This window comes from Danio aesculapii, chromosome 13 (genome assembly GCF_903798145.1).
Source record: "Danio aesculapii chromosome 13, fDanAes4.1, whole genome shotgun sequence".
Classification (NCBI taxonomy): domain Eukaryota; kingdom Metazoa; phylum Chordata; class Actinopteri; order Cypriniformes; family Danionidae; genus Danio; species Danio aesculapii.
In genome coordinates, this window is record NC_079447.1 from 4,162,675 (window position 1) to 4,187,044 (window position 24,370).

Sequence of the window (24,370 nt, forward strand, 5' to 3'; positions counted from 1 at the left end):
CATAACCTCTATAACCGTATCATTTCACCCAGGCGCTGTGTATGATTTACTGAATGTTATTTTTTTGAATAACAGCCTATTGTTTTAAAGGGAAGCGGAAGAAACAAAGGTTTAGACCTCCGGAATGAAGTCATGGGTTTCTCATAACGCCGGAGTAGAAATGAGGCGATAGAAATGTTTACACAGGCCTCCAGTATAGAAATACCTTTGAGCCTGTGGGAAGCCATTAAAAATAATGGCTGATCTTTTATTAGAAGTGACATCATATTATTATTTTTATCTGCTCTGTGAGATCTTGCCAAACTCTGCTGCGGGTTTGTTTTTGTGATGTGTATCTCCCGCCTGCTTTTGATGTGAGAAACACATGAAATAACTCGAGTGGAATTAGTCACACAAGACTCACTCGTGTTTATTTACTGGACGCAGAAGAAATGCGTTTATGTCATGTTTCTTAGTTTCTTCGTTTTTAAATGCGACTCTAAAGGCTCGTACACACCGGGACGCTTTTCGTTTGCGTTTATCGTCAGAGTTTTTGAGACGTTTTTCCAGATTCAAACCCAAGCGATTTTCACTGGCGTCAAGCAGAAAAGTACGCAAAATCATTCCTTGATATTAGATGGCGCAACACAAAGCTTCTGACACCCGCTTGTAACAGAAAAAAATAGACAGAAAGTTGAGACGCTTGTTAAAGTTACTGGCTATTCTAACGCTCATGGATGGTTCAAGTATCAGCTCCAGCTTTAGCAATGAAGAAATGATGATTGTTCACCAGTGCAATAAGCAACTCCATGTTCAAATCGCCTCTGGGCATCTTCTTCAATGTGCGCTCGCATTGACAGCTTTGCGCTTGAGTGCCTCCAAGTGCACTTTAGCAGCTCAGTGCAAGTGAACAAAAGTGCCAATCTGATTGGTGGAGAAGGTTTTGATGTGGCGCATTAAAACCAAAAAACTGAGCATGAGGTGCCTCTTTAAAAAAATGACGGTTTTACACCTGCCGTTTTGCGCGTTGGTGTGTACGATCACATTGCCGCCCTTTATGTAGTTATGAGACATGAAACGTTGATGGAAAACGCAAGCAAAAAGCATCCCGGTGTGAACGGGCCTTAAGGCAGTGTTTTTCAGAAAGTACAATAATGGGCAAAAGTTTCTCCAAGAAAAATATTAGAAATTTCATTCAATATTAATTGCGATATTTTATTAGTAATTATTTAATTATATCTTATTATTTATTAAACTTCAGCTAGTACAAAATGCAGCTGCCAGAGTTCTTACCAGGTCTAGAAAATTTGATCACATCACCCCAATTTTATCCTCCTTACACTGGCTGCCTGTTAAGTTTCGTATTGATTATAAAATATTAAATATTCTTACCTATAAAGCTTTAAATAATCTAGCTCCTGTTTATCTAACCAATCTTCTGTCTCGCTACAATCCAACCCACTCTTTAAGATCTCAAAGCACAGGGCTTCTGGTAGTACCTAGAATAGCAAAGTCTACTAAAGGAGGTCGAGCTTTCTCATTTATGGCTCCTAAATTCTGGAATAGCCTTCCTGATAACGTCTGAGGCTCAGACACACTCTTGCAGTTCAAAACTAGAAGACCTATCGTTTTAGTAAAGCATACACTCAATGCATCACATAGCGGTAAGATACATGAGTGTGCTCCACGCATCTTGTTTATATACACTATGAACAGCAGCTACACTAATTATTCTCTTTATTCTCTAATCCTTCACTTTCTCCAATTGGTGAAGTGTTTTCCTCAACACTGTCGCCACTAGCTTGCATAGTTCGGGACTTGTAGAGATGCGGATCAATGGATTGCTCTTCAGTGTTTGGACTCTCAGTAGTGAATACAATACAACACAATCTACATTGTAAAAGCGCTATACAAATAAAGATGAATTGACAAATTGAATTGAAAATAGTATTATTATTGTCATTTAAATTATTATTATTATTATTATTATTATTATTATGTACTTTTATCATTATTATTATTATTGATTAATGTCAATTTAATATATAACTATTATTATTATTATTATTATGTACTTTTATTAATATTATTATTATTGATTAATGTCAATTTAATGTATAACTATTATTATTATTATTATTATTTTTATTATTATTATTATTATTGATTAATGTCAATTTAATGTATAACTATTATTATTATTACTATTATTATTATTATTATTATTATTATGTACTTTCATTATTATTATTATTGTTATTAATATTAATCTTTTTATTATTATTTAAATTATTTATTATTATTATTATTGATGTTAATTATTATTCGTACCAAACCGTCCCGCTCAGTGGAAATGAGCCATAAAACACAATGGAGCTTTTTCATAAGACTGTTATAATATGTTTAATGGTCATCATCAGCATCTTAAATCCTTAAAAGTTTTTAATATTTAGATTAAAAAAAACATATATAAATGTATATTTATGTAAGTATTATATCATCTTTCCATCAAACTACAATAAACTAATTATTGCTTATGCGAGGTGTTTGCAATGCAGCGTCTATAGGGGCAGGACAATAAATCTGACATTATTCTCGCTTCATGCTGCCGTTTTTCTCGCACTATTTTGTTTTATTTTGTTTTATTCTATTCTTTTATAGTTTTTCTTTCATTATTTCAGCAAATAGGATTGTAAAATAATGATTTGCTGTACTCTCCCATTCAATGTGCTCTAAGTTTACTCAACTATGACGACTTCTGCTGCTGAGAAAATGCTGCCGCAAATGTGAAAAAGCGCCATTCTACCCACTCCGCTTTAACACAGTAAATCTCACAGGTCTTAGATCCGCTTGCAGAGCAAATCTACCCAAATAACGTCCCTGTATGTGGGCGGGATGGTGGCGATGAGATAACGCCAGCGCTCGGTTTAGTCTCTGAAGGCCAGAGGCGTGAACAGACACGGCCAAACAATGATCTCATCCCAAAATAATTGCTCCTCTTGTGGCTGTTCTGCCCTCCCACTCCCATGTGCTGCCGAACTCCGGCTTCAGACGGAAAGAGCAAGAGAAGCAGAGAAACTGTGCAGGTCAGAGGGCCGGGACGCTCTGTTTCCAGCTTTATCTACACCACCTTTACTTTTGGTCTGTATACTGCAAGTTTAATTTTCCACACTACTAACAGAGTCGCTCAACTGAGTTACGAAAGTAGGTAAAATCTAAATGACCACACACTGGTTCATTATTTATTTTTAATTTATTTTTAGATATTGCAGCAAATGCTGGTCATTGCTCTGTATTATCAATGATTAGCAATATTTTAATCTTAGGCGCAATTATATTAATTTAAACATGATTGAATAGTACTATTTGGAAAAACTTTATAGTTACACTTTATTTTCACTTCCCGCTATTAGCAAACCATTGACTATGAATTTTGCTTCAATAAACTCCTCATTTGCTCATTATTAATAGATTTTACGGTACTTTGGGTATTGGGTTAGGGGTGTAGATTAAGATAATGCAGATTATGTCGTTTATAAGTACTAATAAGCAGCCAATATCTCATTAAGATGCATGCTAATAAGTTAATAGTGAGAATTGGTCGCTAAATTGTTACCAAATGTATTCACTGTGTTTGATTTGGAGGATTCTGTAGGGGGAGTGAATCATGGATTAAATGTAATTAACAAATTATAATTCTACAAGCATAGATAAAAACAATAAATCAAAGATTTGCTTTGTGATTTTGTAAATGTAAAAATTACGAACTAGTTGTATGAATAATGCAATAAAATGATTCTTTATTAAACTTTCAATAGGTAAAAGGTCTTGTGCCGGAATACTTTAATCTCTCTCATGCCTTAAAAACATGCAAATCATAACATTTCACTATATTATGGTTAAACTCTGCAATAACTTCACAAATAACGTGTTCTGGGCTGTTACTCTTGCACAAATATAATCCTAACTTAAAACTGCATATATTGTGGAGGCAGTTGTAGCAGTGCGATGTGGCTGTATATCTGCACTGGTGGGAGGCGTGCGTTGGCACAAGGCCGCAGCCATATCGCACTACTACGAGTGTGATATTGCGTTTATACAACAGTTTGACGACATAATCATGTATATAAAAAAGAAAATCAAACAGAGAGTCTCAAACCCCTTTTGTATGAGGAACTACTTTCTTCCACCGTTCATTCACATCTGCAGCTGATGTCAGAACAGCAGAAACCCCTGCTACTTCACCAACGTCACTTTAGAGCTAGTGTTTGAATGATTCTCTAGCGTAATGTCTAAAATGATGACAAAACTGCTGATTTTGCACACATTGCAAGATTATAAGGCTAAAATTATGGTATAAATACAGCACTACAACATACAAAAAAGAGAGATCGACTTAGAAAGTCATTTACCTGTTTAATAATGATTTGATCAGCTGTAGTTAGAAATTACGCTGTTTTCATTGTCTCAGAAATTATAAATATTTCGAAACAGGCACTATCCTATTTCAACTACATTCTCACCTGAAAAAAGCCTCAAAGTACATTATGATATCCAACAGCTGCATTATTAGTCAAACTGCAGAGTGTCTTCTGCTTGTTGCTGTATGTGGGCGGAGTAATACACAAGGATGAAGGGTTAAGTGGCTGGATGAGTGCTGTTACTGGCAGAGTATCGCAAGGCTATCAGCCAATCAAATTCAAGAACCAGACAGAACTGTTGTGTGTGTGTATATATATATATATATAATTCTCTTTTTTTTTCCCCATTATAGTAGGTATAAGTAGGTTTAATTTTCTTTAAGCACAAATTTGACGTCTATAAAATGCAACTGATTTTAGCCTGGGCATACATTTTTGTAAATAGTGTTCTTGCAGCTTAATTGGTTAAAATAAATATATTTTGAAGCATACCTAGAATTCTTTAGATTTTGAGATGAATCCAGATGACTAGAGAGTGTACACTAATCATACCTGACTGATCTCCTTATTGAAGAGTGCTTTCTGCTCAGCAAAACTGTGTTCATTCTGCACCGAGGAGACTTTCGCACTCAAACACGTGTCTTTATCCTCACAGGATGACCCGTCCAGCCTCTGTGTGGAAAGAAATATGAAAACGTCACTTATTCATGGGGAAAACTGCTCATATACACAAGCTAAATCAAGTGAGAAGCTCATGTGACATCATTCTGTGCTTATATTTGCAGCAAAACGCTTACAGAATGAAACAAATCAGGGTGGATGCCCTTCCAGCTGCAACCCAGTACAAGGAAACACCCATACACACTCATTCAATCAAAAACACTATGGGCAAGTATAGTTTATTCAGTTCCCCTGTTTGTACTGTGGGGGAAACCGGAGCACCCGGAAGGAATCCACGCCAACACGGGGACAACAGCTGGGACTCGAACTCCCCCTTAAAATATATACTTTTCGATTGGCTACAGAACAAACCACTTAAATAAATAAATAAATAAATAAACAAATAGGCAAATAATAAATAATCCTAACCTAATTAACCTAGTTAAGCCTTTAAATGTGACTTTAAGCTGAATACTAGTATATTGCAAAACATCTAGTCAAATATTATGTGTTGTCATCATGGCAAAGATAAAAGAAATCAGTTATTAGAAAGGAGTTATTAAAACTATTATGATTAAATTGGGTTGAAATAAAATCTCTCTTTTAGGCAACACTTGGGGAACGTTTATAAAAGAATAATGTTGTTTAATATTGGTGTCTTCAGCTGTGTATACTGTAGTAAAAGTGTCCAGTTTACCACATAATGACTCTGTTTACAAGACTGAAAACCGTCAGACAGTCTTATATAAGTGAAAGCCACTGATGATGATGATGATGATGATGATGATTGTGGCGAGGACACATTTAAAGCCGCTCAAACAATGTGAGACAGTGAATAAAGTCAGGAAACATCTGTGGTGATGATGGGAAAGGGCAGATCAGCACATTAACACATCATCACCGTCACAAACACAGACAACTGCAAAAATATGACACTGCAAGAACAAATATCATTTAACGAGAGTAATATTTCATATTTTCAAACATTCTTTAGGAGAGATTAATTGACTATTTGTCTTTATTATAAATAAAATTAATTAAGTCATGTAAAAGATTTTACACATAATTATTAAAGCATTATATTCATGCATTTTCCCTCGGCTTAGTGCCTTATTTGCCAGGGGTCGCCACAGCGGAATGAACCACCAACTATTCCGCAATTTACGCAGCGGATGCCCTTCCAGCTGCAACCCAGTACTGGGAAACACCCATACACACTCATATTCGCACACACACACATACACTACGGCTAATTTAGATTATCCAATTCCCCTATAGCACATGTGTTTGGACTAGGGGAAACCGGAGCACCGGGAAGAAACACACGCCAACACGGGGAGAACGTGCAAACTCCACACAGAATTGCCAACTGACTCTCGAAACAGCGACCTTCTTGCTTTGAGGCCATAGCGGTCACCACTGAGCCACCGTGCCGCTCATTAAAGCATTATATACAAGATACAACTTATTTAAACCACAGTATATACCATAGTATAAATGATATATCACAGTAAATAAATATATAAAAAGAGATTTGTGTGTGTGTGTGTGTGTGTGTGTAAGCATACACACGTGTATATATATATATATATATATATTTGCTATTATATTAGCAGGTTATTATAATTCTGAGAAATATTTTCTTTATACAAGTACTGTACGCTAATATATTTAGATAAATATATACAAGTATTATAATGTTTTGGGCAGCACAGTGACTTAGTGGTAAGCACTGTGGCTTCACAGCAAGAAGGTTGCTGTTTCAAGTCTCGGCTGGGTCAGTTGGCATTTCTGTGTGGAGTTTGCATGTTCTCCCCGTGCTGGCGTGAGCTTCCTCCGGGTGCTCCGGTTTCCCCCACAGTCCAAACACATGCGCTATAGGGGAATTAATAATAATAATGCATTTTATTTATATTGCGCTTTTCTCAGTCCCAAAGCACTAACAGAGATACAAGGCAAGCAAAGCAGAACAATAAAAACAGTCCAAAAATAAAAAGACCACAATAAAATATGAACTATTAATACAATTGGATGATAAAATTAACAAAAATAATCAATCTAAATTAAAAGCAACGACAAAAAGGTGAGTCTTAAGGAGTTTCTTAAAACATTGCAGAGAAACAGCATTCCTGATGCTGGTGGATAGGCCACTCCATAACTTAGGCGCACTGTGCGAAAAAGCACGACCACCCATAGTCTTCAGTTTACAGCGTGGCTGATACAGCAAGATTGCAGATGAAGAACGAAGACTGCGGGTGGGAGTGGCCAAAGTTACCAGGTCACAAATGTAATCAGGTGCTAGCCCATGCACTGCTTTGTATGTTAAAATCAGAGTCTTAAAATCAATACGTGATATAACAGGAAGCCAGTGAAGTTGCTGAAGTACAGGAGTGATATGGTGGCGTGAGGAAGTATGTGTTAAAACCAAGCGGCAACCTCCCGCTCTCCCTCGGGAAGCCAATACGGAAGTAACTGAAACTGCAATTCATCAAAATTCCGCTAGTCCTGGCTCCATAATAGAGCAAATTGCAATTGAGCCCACTGTTAGAATGGCCAACTTTACAGCAGAAAAAAAGGTGTTTACAGCCTGGTACAAAGAACGATTTTGGTTCATATAGCTATTATTACCCTCCATGACAACTGTGAGGGGGTGAATTTTTTAATAACTCATCCATTTCCTTTATATTAGGTTATTTTAAGTTTGCATAATTAAGGGCGTGGCCACTTGAGTGACAGCTAGGTCTCGCTGGTCGCCGTCACTTCACCTCAGCTGAATCCGGCAGATTAGCCACTGATCTCGGCATATTCATCGTATTTTTGTGTTGTTTTATGTGGCTTTACACAGTCAGCTGCCTTTTGGACTTATTTCTTACAATTATCAGATGATATGGCATGCTGTGTGCACTTAATTGTGCTCACAAACCATTCACGTGGCCTCCGTTTCCCATGTGAGTAAAGTTATATACTTGTATACCATCTCTATAAATGTGTATGTTTTATTTAAGATCATTTATCATTAATATTTTTCTTTAGACCCGTAAAGTACTCCAGAATGTGACAGATTGATTAGCTGTAGGCTCTAGAACAGTCATCTGAAGCGTTATCATACAGTGTTGTGCTGGAGTTCATCAATAGTCCTGCATTTACTAACACACACACTATATCTGAAGTGTTTGGAAGTAATTCGCGTTTTCCTCCTGTAGAAAAACGTCATAAGAACAATGTTTAGTGGCTCAATGTATTACTACAGTGTTTTTAAAAGTCTAAACACTTTATTGATATAGTGTACAGCCAAGCACATGTGGTCAGAACACAAACGAGTCGCAGGTAATAAAGTATCAAGCGTTCTCCCAATGTAAGTCTGTCTGCCAGGTCTAAGCAAAGTGCCAGCAGGAGTCTGTAGCTCCGCTCACTCTCCGCCTCTTTGCCCTTGTTTGGTATCCCGCCGTGGGTGCGATGACGCGCGAACAAAATGGCGACGGTTGGCCGCGCCTAATTGTGGCTTCTTTTGCGCTCTTCAGAAACCTATGGTTGACGTCACGGATGCTACGTCCATATATTTTACAGTCTATGGTTAAAACCTGTGCAGCAGAATTTTGAATGTACTGTAAACGTCTCGGAGAGCTTGCCGGTAGGCCTCCGAAGAGTGAGTTACAGAAGTCAAGACGTGATGTGATAAATGCATGGATAAGCCTTTCCGCATCAGGCCGTGATAAAAAAGGTCTAATCCGCGCAATGTTGCGTAGGTAAAAAAAGGCTATTTTAGTCAAGTGTTTGAAGTGTGAGTTAAAACTAATCTGTGCATCAAAAGCACTCCAAGGTTGCGCACCTGGGTAGAGGGAGACACTTGAAGATCACCAACCGAGAGTTTAAAATCATTACACTGGATGAACAGGATGAACTAAATTATCCGTCATATATGAGTGTGTGTGAATGCGAGTGTGTATGGGTGTTTTCCAATACTGGGTTGCGGCAGGAAGGGCATCCGCTGCATAAAACATACTGTACGCCGGAATAATAGGCGATTCATTCCACTCTGGTGACCCCTGATGAATAAGGGTCTAAGCCAAGGGTGTCAAACTCATTTTAGCTCAGGGGCCACATGGAGGAAAATCTAACTCCGAATGATCCAGAACAGTAAAATAACAGTATATTTAACTTAAAAACAACAACCTCAGATTGTTTTCCTTGTTTAAATCAACATAAAACAAAGCTGGAGCCTGAGGACAACACAATCTCACTGCAATTCGTAACTTTTTGATTTAGTGGCTAAATCATATGAATTCGTACAATCTCATTCGTACAATTTACTGTGGTATGATTTGCTCATCCACCAGTGACAGTTGTGTTTAGGGGGTGTGGTTTAGTGCCACACCTCCTTTTTAAAATCATACATTTTCATTCAACTGAACTGACAAAATGTTAAATAGTTACGTTTCCTGGTGAGAACACCTCAGTGTGGTATGGCAGGGCATAGATGGGGTGTTTCTCTCTGATAAGGCTGTTAAACTGACACTGATTCAGGCTTCTGGATTGGATGAAATTAACAGTTTGCTATTGCGCCATCAATTGGAACAGCAGTTTCTTTTATTGAAAAATTGCGGCTCATTTTTATACTTTACAGAATCATCTCGCGGGCCTTATTAAACCCACTTGTGGGCCTGATCTGGCCCGTGGGCCGTACGTTTGACACCCCTGGTCTAAGGTGAAGGAAAATGAATGAATGATTTATAATGTATTAATGACACAGCAGCATATTCATAAACTATGTTTTATGAACATATATAAACAAAGAATTAAAGTATAAAAACTTATTTAATTTAATATATTAGATAAATTTATTAATTATATATAATATCTACAATTATAAAAGGATATCTGGATTTTAAAGTCTGAAACTATCGTACTAAAGAATATATTCTTGTTTTGAGCACTGTTCATTCATTCATTTTCTTTTCACCTTAGTCCCTTTATTAATCAGGGGTCGCCACAGTGGAATGAACTGCCAACTTATTCCAGCATTTGCTTTACACAGCGGATGCCCTTCCAGCTACAACCTAACACTGGGAAACACCCATACATTCTTGCATTCACACACATATCCTACGGCCAATTTAGTTCACCCAATTCCCCTATAGCACGTGTCTTTGGAAACCGTGGGGGAAACCGGAGCACCCGGAGGAAACCCACGCCAACACGGGGAGAACATGCAAACTCCAGACAGAAATGCCAACTGGCCCAGCCGAGGCTTAAACCAGCGACATTGTTGCTGTGAGGTGACAGTGCTACCGCGCATCCCCCTTTAAACATCACTTGTGAAACATTTGAAACAGAATAATAATTTCACAGGAGGTTCACCAGTGGTTGGGTTAAAAATATTTGATCCTTGCTGGGTTCTTTTTAAAACTTTATAGGGTTATTTATTAATAACTGAACCAGTTGGGTTAAATATTTGGTGCTTTTTTGGGTTATTTTTTAACCTTTATTGGGTTATTTATTAATAACTCAACCAGTTGGGTTAAATATTTGGTGCTTTGTTGGTTTATTTTTTTAACCTTTATTGGGTTATTTATTTAATAACTCAACCAGTTGAGTTAAATATTTGGTGCTTTGTTGGGTTATTTTTAACCTTTATTGGGTTATTTATTTAATAACTCAACCAGTTGGGTTAAATATTTGGTGCTTTGAGTTATTTTTTAACCTTTATTGGGTTATTTATTTAATAACTCAACCAGTTGGGTTAAATATTTGGTGCTTTGAGTTATTTTTTAACCTTTATTGGGTTATTTATTTAATAACTCAACCAGTTGGGTTAAATATTTGGTGCTTTGAGTTATTTTTTAACCTTTATTGGGTTATTTATTTAATAACTCAACCAGTTGGGTTAAATATTTGGTGCTTTGAGTTATTTTTTAACCTTTATTGGGTTACTTATTTAATAACTCAACCAGTTGGGTTGAATTTGAACAGTCAACTGATTTAACTGACACAGAACAGCAGTATTAATATGTGTGTTGTTTTAGCATTATAATGTTTATTTAAGCTTAAACTCAAGTTTATTCAGTTGTTTTTATCAAATTACCTCTCAGTGTCGTTTTTTTTTTCTATCTGTTTCACCAGCACTCTTAATTATTGATGCGCTTCGTAGCCGATCTATATTAAATGGATAAAAACGCTGTGTCTGGAACTTAAAATGTAGTGGAAATATTTTGAAAACTGCATGTTATTTATTTACACAGCAATATTTATAAAACTAATAGTAGTACTAGTAATAGTAGCAACAGTAATACCAGAATGGGAAAAAATAACATTTAATCAAAATAACCCAATGCAGGTTAAATTTTATAACCCAATGCAGTGGGTTAAAATAAGCTATAGTTTTTTTTAGGAAGATGCTATAATAACCTATAGTTGGGTTATATGTTGGGGTATTTTTAACCCAACTATTTTAACTAAGTAACAGTACCCATCCTAGTGACACTTTTTGCAGCTTTATGTCTGAGATTGTCCATCATTTATCCAGTGATTCCCGGTCTCTCCCCATCCTGAATGAGCTCATGTTTTCCACACGGTGTGACTCAAGCCTCGGGCCCACAGACAGACGCTGTGTTTGTTTTCAGCGCTGATTCTGCTTCAGTGTTTGTGAGTAAACACTGATCTGTGGGGTCTGGAGTCTCGGACAGGTGGAGTCTCTTCACAAACGTTCACCCCGAACGCCTGTGAAACTGGCTTTCCTCTGCTGAGCACTTAAAATAATGAGTCCTTTAGGTTTGGCCGCTGCGCCGCTGACATCACTTCCTAAATTCCAAGAGCCCATTATCTTCACTACATCTGGACAAACCGCCGGAGAGGGAAATCACTGAGGTCAGGGCTAAGCTTCAGACGCTTTACAACAGTAAGAGTCACAAGAGCACCGCTTTACTGTGTGTGTGATCTGGAGACACATTTGGTGTGTCTCAAATCACATGCTCATGCACTAATTTATGCCATTATGTAGTATAAATAGTGTTAAAGTGCATGATGTCATCTGGGTATTTACTGTGGGAGGGGCTATTGGTGAAGGGGAGGAGCTGCTGATAAGGGGAGGAGCTGATGATGATGAAGGGGAGGAACTGATGATGATGTTGGGAGGAGTTGACCATAATGAAGGCGAGGAGCTGATCATGATTGAGGGGAGAAGCTGATTATGATAAAGGGAGTTGATGATGATGGGGAGGAGCTGATAATGATTGAGGGGAGAAGCTGATTATGATAAAAGGAGTTGATGATGATGGGGAGGAGTTGATAATGAAGGGGAGGAGCTTGATAAAAGAGGAGCTGATAATGAAGGGGAGGAGTTCATAATGAAGAGGAGGAGCTGATGATGGTGAGGAGATGATGATGATGATGAAGAGGAGGAGCTGATGGTGAAGGGGAGAAGCTGATAATGGTGAAGGCGAGGAGCTGATGATGAAGGGGAGGAGCTGGTGAAATAGAGCTGATGATGAAAGAAAGCAGTTGATAATGAAGGGGAGGAGCTGATGATGAGGGGGAGGAGCTAATGATGATGGGGAGGAGGTGGTGGAGGGGAGCTGATGATGAAGAGGAGGAGTTGATGATGATGAAAGAGAGGAGCTGATGAAGGGGAGGAGCTGGTGAAATAGAGCTGATGATGAAAGATAATCATGGGGAGGAGGTGGTGAAGGGGAGCTGATGATGAAGGGGAGGAGTTGATGATGATGAAAGAGAGGAGCTGATGAAGGGGAGGTGCTGATGAAGAGGAGGAGCTGATGATTAAAGGGAGGAGCTGATAATGATGATGGGGAGGAGCTGATGATGAGAGGGAGGAGCTGATGACGAAGGGGAGGGGCTGATGATGAAGAGGAGCTGATAATGAAGGGGAGGGGCTGATGATGAAGGGAAGGAGCGGATAATGATGAAGGGAGGAGCTGATGATGATGAAGAGGAGGAGTTGCTGAGGATGAAGGGGAGGGGCTGATGTTGAAGTGGAGAAGCTAATGATAAAAAGCAGCTGATAATGATAAAGGGGAGGAGCTGATGGTGAAGGCGAGGGGCTGATGATAAAAAGAAGCAACTGATGGTGAAGGGGAGGGGCTTCTGGTGAAGGATAGAAGCTGATGATAAAAGGGAGGAGCTGAGAATGATGAACGGGAGGAGCTGAAGATAAAAGGGAGCAGCTGATGGTGAAGGGGAGGAGTTGATGATGAAGAGGAGGAGCTATCGGATGCCAAGTTTGGTTTATATTATTTATTTTGGATTAAGCCAGCAAAATTCTCCAATGCAAGTGATTACCCCACCTTTTCTCTGAGTTTATCTCAATGTTCTAAAATAATAAAATGTAAAAAAAACAAATTAAACTGTAAGAATAAGACAAATTATGTACACTATGGAAAAAAGACAAAACACCATAAAATAATTTAAAAATCAAAACTTTATATAAAATAGTTTTTCTAATTCTTAAATTAAAAATATTTATACAGACTATAATGATTTATCAATAATGTTAAAATAATACAGATTTATTATATGACAAAATTTTTGGCTGAATGTTTCCATTACCAAATCTAATTTGCACATTTGAAATAAAATAAAATAAAATAAAATAAAAGTGGGTGATGCGGTGGCGCAGTAGTACTGTCACCTCACAGCAAGAAGGTCAGTTGGTGTTTCTGTGTGGAGTTTGCATGTTCTCCCCGTGTTGGCGTGGGTTTCCTCCGGGTGCTCCAGTTTCCCCCACAGTCAAAAGACATGCGATGTATGTGAATTAGTTAAGCTAAAATTGTCCGTAGTGTGTAAATGAGAGTCTATGGGTTTTTCCCAGGGATGGGTTGCAGCTGGAAGGGCATCCGCTGCGTACAACATATACTGAAAAAGTTAACGGTTCAATTCGCTGTGGCGACTACAGATTAATAAAGGGACTGAGGCGAAAAGAAAATGAATGAATGAATGAATGAATAAAATAATAGTGGCAAAAACAGTAAACTAAATGATTATTTTAAACTGATGAAAAGGACAAAATCACTCAAAATTACAGAAAATGTAAAAAATAAAATAAAATAAAAAGCAAATATAAAACCATCATTAGTTCTAAAACAAACTTAATAAAACAAACCAAAAAAATTCTTGATAAAATAACAACAATAGTAGTATAACTTAATATTATATTAATACAATAATTTAATTATATAATATAATCATATAAACACTATAACAAACATTTGATAAATAAAACATTTATTCTTAAAACTCATTACTTCTTTTTAACACTACAACACAATAAAAACTTTAAAGCACTCATAAAAAATGAATACAAGTGACAAAAACACAAGAAATCAGCAAAACTTTAAAGTTAAAGGAAATAAAAAAGCTAATGAAAATGTTTTATGAAAAATCTTTACGATCCTACAAATATTTGTATACATATTATTATGTTTATTTACTTTTAATCTTCATAAACTTAAATATAAGCTTTATAACAATACCCATTCATTCATTATTTTTTCTTCAGCTTAGTCCCTTTAATTATCAAGGGTCGCCACAGCGGAATGAACCGCCAACTCTTCCAGATGTTTTACACAGCGAATGCACTTCTAGCTGCAAACCAGTACTGGGAAACATCCATACACACTTATTCACACACACTCATATATGGCCAATTTAGCTCATCCAATTCTCCTATAGTGCATGTGTTTGGACTGTGGGGGAAACCAGAGCACCCAAAGGAAACACACGCCAACACGGGGAGAACATGCAAACTCCACACAGAAACGCCAACTGGCCTAGCCAGGGCTCGAACTAGCGACCTTCCTGCTGTGAGGCGACAGTGCTAACCACTAAGCCACTGTGTTGCCTATAACAATAACCATTTACATGTAAAACTATTTAAATACACCTTTTATCTAAATGTAATGCCACTAAATTGCTTGTATTTTTGGTTGAATATTTGGTCGGTTTAAATGAAAATGTCTATAAAAAACAGAAATGGAAAAATCAAAGACTAACTGAACAAGAAGTTAATCATATATTATACTGTCAGTGATTTTTTTCAGGGAGTTTTGTCATAAATCAGCTGAATTTGGTTAATCATGACGATACCTGTGGTGAAGAAGAGTATTTTTCTCTGTCGGCACTGCACTGCTTTTCTCCATCTTTACACAGCAACACCTATGTACACAGAAGTCATCGGTCAGATTTATTAGACAGAGTTATTATTATTAACAAGTAAAACCACAAAAAATATATACAATTTATTACTGGAAAAATTGTTACTAGAAAAAAAGATATAATAAAAGTTCATTTAAATTAAAATTAAATTAAATAAATGAGTTAAGATTGATTGATTGATTGATTAATTGATTTTTGGCTGTTCTTACCAATTAAACTTTTCTAATTTTTGTTAAATTTGAAGTACTAAAAATCACTAAAACTGATCATTTCTGTTTGACGAGGAGCAGATTTTTCCAACACATTTCTAAACATAATAGTTTTCATAACTCCTCTCTAATAACTGATTTATTTTATCTTTGTCATGATGACAGTAAATAATATTTGACTAGATATTCTTCAAGACACTTCTATACAGCTTAAAGTGACATTTAAAGGTTTAACTAGTTAATTAGGCAAGTCATTGTATATGTGTCACGATCACCAGTGATCCAAACACCATAGATTACCAGAAAACATTCACAAGCGCTAACGGACTACAAATCCGCCATTTTATGGACTACATCTCCATGCACTCCACTCACACACACGTTCCCGATCCTGACTGATTGCACACACACCACCTGAGGATTGTCAAGGACTGATTACACACACTATTTAAGCAGCACAAACACTCACTCTAGTCGCTCAGTCTTATTAGTAGTGGTGGGCTAAGCGAGGCTTCATGAAACACTGAAACGGTCGGAGCTTCAAAACGTTTCGAAACCCCACTCTACGGTGACACCTAGTGGTCATTTTTTTATATATTGCACTGAAATAGCTTCAGCAAAGAACAGCTGAGCAAATTGAGGTATTAAACCCCACTTTGTAAGATAGGGTCTGTAAGCGATTTAGTGGAGCGGTTAGGGTTCCTGACTACCGTGTGGGTATACTGGGTTCGAATCCAGACTGAAGAAACTATTTTGAGATGCTTTGTTCCTGTATCGTTTTGTTTCAACATTGGTCTGACATCCGAATAAACACTTTGTGAATAAATATGTCTTGTTTTGGTCATAAAACAGGGTTGTTGCTAGATCAGACATGGTTGTGGCCAGAAGTTAACAAGAATTATTTATATTATTCAGTAAATTTTCCGTTGTATTTTATTAACATCTACCCAAAACCTAAACCCAACCATCACAGTACTGTAAAATATTCATTATTGTTTTACAGTTACAAAAATGATGCTAAATTGATGGCGTATCAGCAGCTGTATCCTATCTAGACTACACCATGAAACAGTAACATGATTAAAATACATAAAATCATGAATTCGGAGTATTTGTACAAGTCGGGATTCGAACCCAAAAGTCATTTGAAGCTCAGTAACAACATGCACGTTCCGCTAGGCTATGTGAGACAGAAGAGTTTTCAGACCCTGTTTGTTAAACCCAGATTCGCCAGGTCTCAAAGCGCTTCTGAACTGATCGATGCTTTGAATTGCTTTTGTCACATGACCAGCTGTTTCGAAACACTTTAGTCACATGACCTGGGTGTTTCGGATCATGCTTCGGTGCAGTGTTTCGAAACACCTGCGCTTCGGGATCTCGATACTGTGTCGAAACGTCAGTTTCACATTAGCCATCCCTACTTATTAGCTGTATAGTGACATTACAACGCGTTTACCTTTGTCTTGCTTTGCTGTGTTTTTGACCCTCGCCTTGTTTGTTTTAAGTTGTCTGCTGCCTGCCTTGTGACCATCTGCCTGTGTATCTGACTATGACTCTGGATTGCCCTTATACATCTGTTTGCTCCTGTGTTGATCATTGACCTCTCTAATAAACCTGCACTTGGATCCTCACCCCTGTTATCAGTATCACATCCCCGTTACAATATGGATGGTTTGTTCTGCAGACAATGGAAAAACTAATATTCCTTAAAGGGGCTAATAATATTGACCTTAAAATGGGTTTTAAAAAATTAAGAACTGCTTTTATTCTAGCCGAAATAAAAGAAAACAGACTTTCTCCAGAAGAAAAAATATTATAGGAAATACTGTGAAAAATTCCTGAATCTGTTAAACATCATTTGGGAAATATCTGAAAATTATTCACAGGAGGGCGAATAAATCTGACTTCAATTGCATATCGTAGAGTATAAACAGAGCGAGTGTTTCTTCAAGCAATCTCCTGCTGACCCACTCACACACTCAACCAAGCCCGACTGAACCTGAACACACACTGAATGTGAACAGAATAGAGTCTTTCAGCTGAAACGCTGACATCATTTGAACTTCAGCAGTGATTCCGGGAAGAGCAGCGTTACATAATAAACACTTCATCTGAAGCACACAAAACCACACCGATGTTCCTCTGATATTTCTTTCCAGATTACTCGAGATGTGCCTTCACATTCATACAACTGAAGACAAAATTATTCACCCTCCTGTGAAATTAAGACACTTTGTTTCAGCACATTTTGGTTTTTCTGGACTTGTATTTTTATTAGCTTAGTTTTAGATTATTTAAGGTGACACAGTGGCTCAGTGGTCAGCACTGTCGCCTCACAGCAAGAAGGTTGCTAGTTTGAGCCTCGGCTGGGTCAGTTGGCATTTTGAGTTTGCATGTTTTCCCCATGTTGGCATAGGCTGGGTGCTCCAGATTCCCCCACAATCCAAACACATATAGGTAAATTGAATAAATTAAATAGGCCTTCGTGTATGTGTGTGTATGAATGAGTGTGTATGGGTGTTTCCCAGTGCTGGGTTGCAGCTGGAAGAGCACCTGCTGTGTAAAACATATGCTGGATATGTTGGCGGTTCATTCTGCTTTGGCAACCCCTGATGAAGAAAGAGACTAAGCTGAAGGAAAATGTATGAATGAATAGATCGTTAATGTTTGTATTTTTTTAATAGATAAACTGAAATAATATTTTCTTGTAAAGTTTATTTATAATTTTAATTCTTTTTTTAAATAATTCCTAAGTGAGTTTTATTTCTACACATTTGTAAACACAATAGTTTTAATAATAACTCATTTCTAATACCTGATTTCTTTTATCTTTGCCATAATGACATTATATTTTGACTAGTTATTTTTCAAGACGAATAATTTGCCTTCAATTGTATTTAAGTCAAATTAAGGCAAGATGTTTAGTGTCCTTATCAAATGAAATATACACAGTTGATCTTATAAACATAGAAAGCATATTAAAAAGCAAATAAAGTGTCTGCTTTAATGTTTAAAGTTACTTTAGTGGTCAAATGTAAGAAATTATATTTAGATTAATCAGTGTAAAACATAAATTAGTCAAAAGTGAAGCTGCATTCTTATTCTTACCTGACAAACTGGATTAAAGCACAAGAGATCATATTCAAATGATTTTTATTTTAAACTAAACTTGCTGACAAACATAGTGGCTAAGTATAAAGACTTTAAATGACAATTAATGACTATGGGGGTGACACAGTGGCTCAATCGTTAGCACAGACGCCTCATAGCAAGAAGGTCAGTGGTTTGAGTCCTGACTGGGCCAGTTGGCATTTCTGTGTGGAGTTTGCATGTTCTCCCCATGTTGGCGTGGGTTTCCTCGGGGTGCTCCGGTTTCCCAATCCAAACACATGTGGTATAGGGGAATTGAACAAATTAAATTGGCCGTAGTGTATGAGTGTGTGTAAATGAGCGAGTGTATGGGTGTTTCTCAGTACTGGGTTGCAGCTGGAAAGGCATCCGCTGTGTAAAACATATGCTGGAATAGTTGGCGATCCCTGACGAATAAAGGAACTAAGCTGAAGGAAAATGAATGAATGAATAAGTTCAGGCTAAACTGTGATTCTTAAATAGAGTTTGATACTTAATTTGATTCTGATTCTATTGTTAATATGATTCTTATAATATAAACACTGATATAAACCGATCAGACATTAAATTAAAAGTAAGATTTTTTTTTTATTAAAACACCACAAACCACTAGAAGAGTGTTATATAATTTGCTGAGGCGTGTGTTTATATTATGCCAAATGTTTTGAAGTATGTTCAAATACACATGAAGTAAGTTATTTTAACTAGTAAGATGGAGTGTGTGTTGTGTGTTCATGCTAATGATGTCACACACTCTATTTCTGGTTGGGTTTTATAGAAAACATGGGCTGTTTCTCAATTCCAAGAATGCAGAGATCAGACTTGTGTTCTTGTGAAGACCGGTCTTGCCAGGTCACCTCGGAAGAACGAACTCAGAACAGAGAACGTGTCCTGTGAGAAATGAGATGCTGCGTTCGTCCTCGTCACGTGACCTTCAAGCATTTTTAACTGAAAATTATTTAAACATTACAGCATTCATACAACGATTCATACAACGATTTATTGTTTTTCCCCTTTTTAAAACATATACTCTGCATAAAGTCTAATTTGTTTCAGTTTGGCTGGAATATTTTTCTTAAATGACTGTAAAATCAATATTATTAGCCCCCTTAAGAGATTTTTTATTGTCTACAGAACAAACCACGGTTATACGACGCCTAATTAACTAAATTAAACCTTTAAATTGCACTTTAAGTTGCAAAATATCTAAAATATTATGTACTGTCATCATGACAAAGATAAAAGAAATAAGCTATCAAAAATAAGTTATTAAAACGAATATGTTCAAAAATGTGCCGAAAAAAACTCTTTCATAAGGTAAATATGTAAAAAAAATAAAAATAAATAAATAAATTTCACAGTAGGGCTAAATCATGCCTTAAACTATAAATAGCAACAATACAAAGTGTGTCTGACCTTGAAATAAGTGTTGGGTTTGTTCTCACAGCTGACACCCACTATTTTAATTATTATTAGGCCTCTTGAGAGATTTTTTTATTTGATTGGCTACAGAACAAACCCCTGCTGTCCAATGACTTGCCTAATTAATATAACTAACCTAGTTAAGCCTTTAAATAGCATTTTAAACCTTGAATACAAGCAAAATAACTAGTAAAGTGTTATGAACTCAAATCATGGCTAAGATAAAAGTTGATTTAAAACACAAGTTAATTAAAACTGTGGTGAAATGCAAAAATAATAAAAATAATTCACATTAGGGCTAAGAAATCATGCCTCAAATGTTGTAAATAACAACAACACCAAGTGTGTCTTTATTAATTTATTATCAGGCCTTTTTAGAGATTTTTTTTGTGTTCCATTGTCTACAGAACAAACCAATGTTGCCTAATGACTTGCCTAATTAACATAATTAACCGTTAAGCCTTTAAATTACAATTTAAGCTGAAAACTAGTATCTTACAAAATACTAAAACACTGTCATCATGACAAAAACAAAAGAAATTAGGGTAACCCTTTATAATAACTACACACTATGAATCATTTATTCAGCATAAACAAAATAGTGAATTCATTATCTGTTAATCATTAATTTTACCTTAAATAAACGTTAGTAAGCAGTTTACAACGGCAGGTACAAATGCTGTATTCTTGACTTTTAACTACATTTATAATGTGCTTAATAGTTGTACTTTCATAATTTGTTATTGATTCATTTTTCATGACTAAATTAAGTATCGTCTTATTTACAAACCAGTTATTTAAGCATAGTTAATTGTTTTTTTAAGATCGTTCAGAATGAGTTAGTAAATGATTAATAAACTATTGAAATTAACATTTATATCTCTTATTATTCAGGCATATAGTAATGGTTGTTAATAAATGCTTTATTAACTCAACTTCATGCAGTTTTGCGACCTAATCTAAAGTGAGGACTATTTATGCTTTATAAATCCCTTTTAAATGACAATTAAAGGTCCAATTATATTCTAAACAGGAAAAAAAACATAAACATTATTCATTTTGATTCATTTGAAGATACACATATGAAACTGTATCAAATAAAAAATTAATCTGTGCACTCTTATCTAAAATAAAATTACTGGACAGTTTAAACATTGCATCCTGTTATATTGTTAAATTAGTATATTGTTGTTGTTTGATCCAATTTTATGTTCTATTTTGACACTCCTGTTAATCAGCAATGCTGAAACCTTACAGTAATTTGACTTTTTAGATAAGAATGCAAAGATTATTGTTAATTAGTTCATTTGAAGTATAAATAGTCCTCACTTTAAATTAGGTCACAAAACTGCATGACGTTGAGTTAATAAAGCATTTATTAACATGCGTAGTAACCATTACTATATGCCTGAATAATAAGAGATATAAATGTAAACTTCAATAGTTTATTAATCATTTACTAACTCATTCTGAATGATCTTAATAACCTCCAACTACTCTTAAATACAAATGATTAGTAAATAATGCAACACTTCATTTACTAATGAAAAATCAACCAGTCACAAATTATGAAAGTACAATTATTAAGCACATTATAAATGTGGTTGTAGGTCAAGAATACAGCATTTGCATCTGCAGTTATGAATTGCTTACTAACGTTTATTAATGTAGAGTTAATGCTTAACAGATAATTAATTCACTAGATGGTAATGCTTAATAAATGATACATAATGTGTAGTTATTATAAAGCGTTACCGAAATGAGCTATCAGAAATGAGTTATTACAACTAATATGTTTAAAAATGTGCTGAAAAACTCTTTAATTTGGTAAACATGTAAAAAAATAATGAAAATTTCACTAAAATCATGCCTTAAACTATAAATAACAACAATATAAAGTGTGTCTTACCTTGAAATGTGTGTTGGGTTTGTTCTCACAGCTGACACCCACTATTTTGGGCAGCTGTGTGTTGGAGGTTTTGCTGTTGTTGTTGTTGTTATTAATATTCTTCATCTCCATGCCTGCAGTCAGCGTGTCTATCTGGCTGGAGATGGTAATCTTGCGGATGGATCTGGACGCAGCATTGGGAGAAACGCAGCATTCGTCTTCATGCTGGTTCAGATAGAGACACACCTGCTCGTTCAGGTGCCGCAGTTTGCAGCTGTCTGAAAACGTCCGGTTTGGAAGGTAATCATCATGAAAGTCGGAGCACTTTGGTGTGACGGCTGGCGCTGAGAGTTTGGTCCTGATGGTGAAAGGCTGGATTTTTCTCACGATGCTCTCCGACATGGTTTGGTGTTCAGCAGGAGATTCGAAAATAATTAATATTTGAAGCGTAAATGGACAAAAGAATCAGAAATTTAATTATTGTGCGTTAAAATTGTTGAGAATGCACAGGATGCAGAAAAGCATGGCTTCCTTGGACGGCCAGATGCAAGATTAAAAAAAATTTAAATAAATAATAATAATAATAAAAGCTAATTTGATGTTTAAATGAGACCAAAAAAATCTAAATCTGAAATTTAGTTCTTGGGCATGAAATTGTTAAGATTGCACAGGGCAAGATGAAACAAATTATACAAATTATTTGGTGTTTAAATAGTCTAAAAAATCTGAAATGTAGCTTTTGTGCATGAAAATTATGTCCACTTTTTTCTGCACAATGAGATTGCAGAAAATGATCCTCAGTATGGTTTCCCTGAACTGATCTGCTGTTCCCAGATGTAAAACACAAATGATTTGGAGTGCAAATGAAACTAAAATACAAAACTGAGATATGAAGTTCTTGTGCATGAAATTTTAGCTCTTGTGCATGTTGAGAAAGACGTCCACGGACTCCAGCTAACTGATCTGTTTTCAGACGCGAGATTAAAAAAAATAAAGAAATAAAAACATGGAGTGTAATGGAAACCAAAAATAAGAGAATTTAACTCGTGTGCATGTTGAAAGTGATTTCCTTTGACTTTGAAAAAAACACACACAAAAAAAGAAATGAAATGAAAAGCAGAATTAGAGATTCAGTTCTTGTGTATGTAATTTTAGTTGTCCACCATCATGTTCATGTTGAAAAAGGATTCAATTAATGCCAGTGAACTGATCAATTCTCTGATCTTGGAATAAAAGATAAACAAAACAAAAAAAAAATAAATACAAAATCAGACGTGGAGTTCATGCGCATGTGATTTCAGTGGTCCACCATCCTCTGCATGTTGAGAATGGCCTCCTTGGACCTGATCTGTTCTCAGATCTGAGATTTAATTAAAAATAAACCCAAAAAAATAAATAAAAAATCAGAAATCTAGTTGTTTTGCGTGTGATTTTAGCTGTCCAACTTCTTGTGCATGCAAAAAAATGTCTTCCTTGAGCTCCTACAAACTGATTTGTTCTCAGATCTTTGATTTAAATGAAAATAAACCCCCGAAAAAAAAAATCAGAAACCAGAAATATAGTTCTTGTGCATGCGATTGTAGTTGTCTGCTATATTGTGCATTCAAAAAAGGTTTCTTTGGACTCCTGCGAACTGATCTGTTCTGAGATCTGAAAATTACATAAGAATAAATCCCAAAAATCTAAACACTCAATCAGAAATCCAGTTCTTATTCATGTAATGGTAGTTGTCCACCTTGTGCATGCTAAAAATGTCTTCCTTGGACTCCTGTGAACTGATCCCTTCTCAGATCTGAGATTTTAAAAAATACAAAATCATAAATATAGCTCTTGTGCAATCAATTACAGTTGTCCACCTTCTTGTGCATGCTAAAAAGGTCTTCCTTGGACTCCTGGGAACTGATCTGTCCTCAAGAGATTAAAAAAAGATTAAATAAGAGATTAAAAAAAGCAAAATACAAAAATCTGAAATGTAGTTCTTGTGCATGCAAGTTCTTGAACATGTAATTGAAGTTGTCCGCCTTCTTGTGCATGCAAAAAATGTCTTCCTTGGACTCCTGCGAACTGATCCGTTCCCAGATCTGAGATTTGAAAATAAAAAGCAAAATACAAAAATCAGAAGTCTAGTTGTTTAGCATGTAAGTGTAGTTGTCCACCTTGTGCATGCTGAAATTATCTTCCTTGGATTCCTGCGAACTGATCCCTTAGCAGATCTGAGACTTAAAAAAAAAAAAGCTAAATAAAATATCAGAAGTCTAGTTGTTTAGCGTATCATTTCAGTTGTCCACCTTCTTGTGCATGTTAAGAAGGCACAGGACGCAGCCTAGGATGGCTTCCTTGGACTCCTGTGAGCTGATCCGCTCCCAGATGTTGCGCAGGACGGTGCAGAGATGCCCTGTCGCTGTCGTCAGGATCCTGCGGAGGAGCTGCACGCCTGACGCTGCTAATCTACTACTGAAGAGTCGGACAACCAGAGAGCGCAGCAAGAGGAAAACGGC

The 24,370-nt window shown here is 36.2% G+C and overlaps 1 protein-coding gene across 6 annotated transcripts in view; it reads right to left on the reverse strand.

Annotated features, from left to right (window-relative positions):
* LOC130239459 (spectrin beta chain, non-erythrocytic 1) overlaps positions 1-24,108 on the reverse strand; it is a 114,361-nt gene extending 90,253 nt beyond the window's left edge. For 4 of the 6 annotated variants that reach the window (XM_056470668.1, XM_056470667.1, XM_056470669.1 and 1 more), the window contains exons 1-3: positions 21,894-24,107; positions 15,156-15,224; positions 4,953-5,072 (exon numbers count right to left, since the gene is read on the reverse strand). In XM_056470668.1, coding sequence (XP_056326643.1) covers positions 4,953-5,072; positions 15,156-15,224; positions 21,894-22,274 — 570 coding nt within the window. In that variant the 5' untranslated portion in view covers positions 22,275-24,107. Of the gene's footprint in view, positions 1-4,952; positions 5,073-15,155; positions 15,225-21,893 lie in introns of all 6 variants that reach the window. The other 2 variants (XM_056470671.1, XM_056470670.1) reach the window with 1 other exon arrangement.
* Between the last annotated feature and the right edge of the window lie 262 nt (positions 24,109-24,370).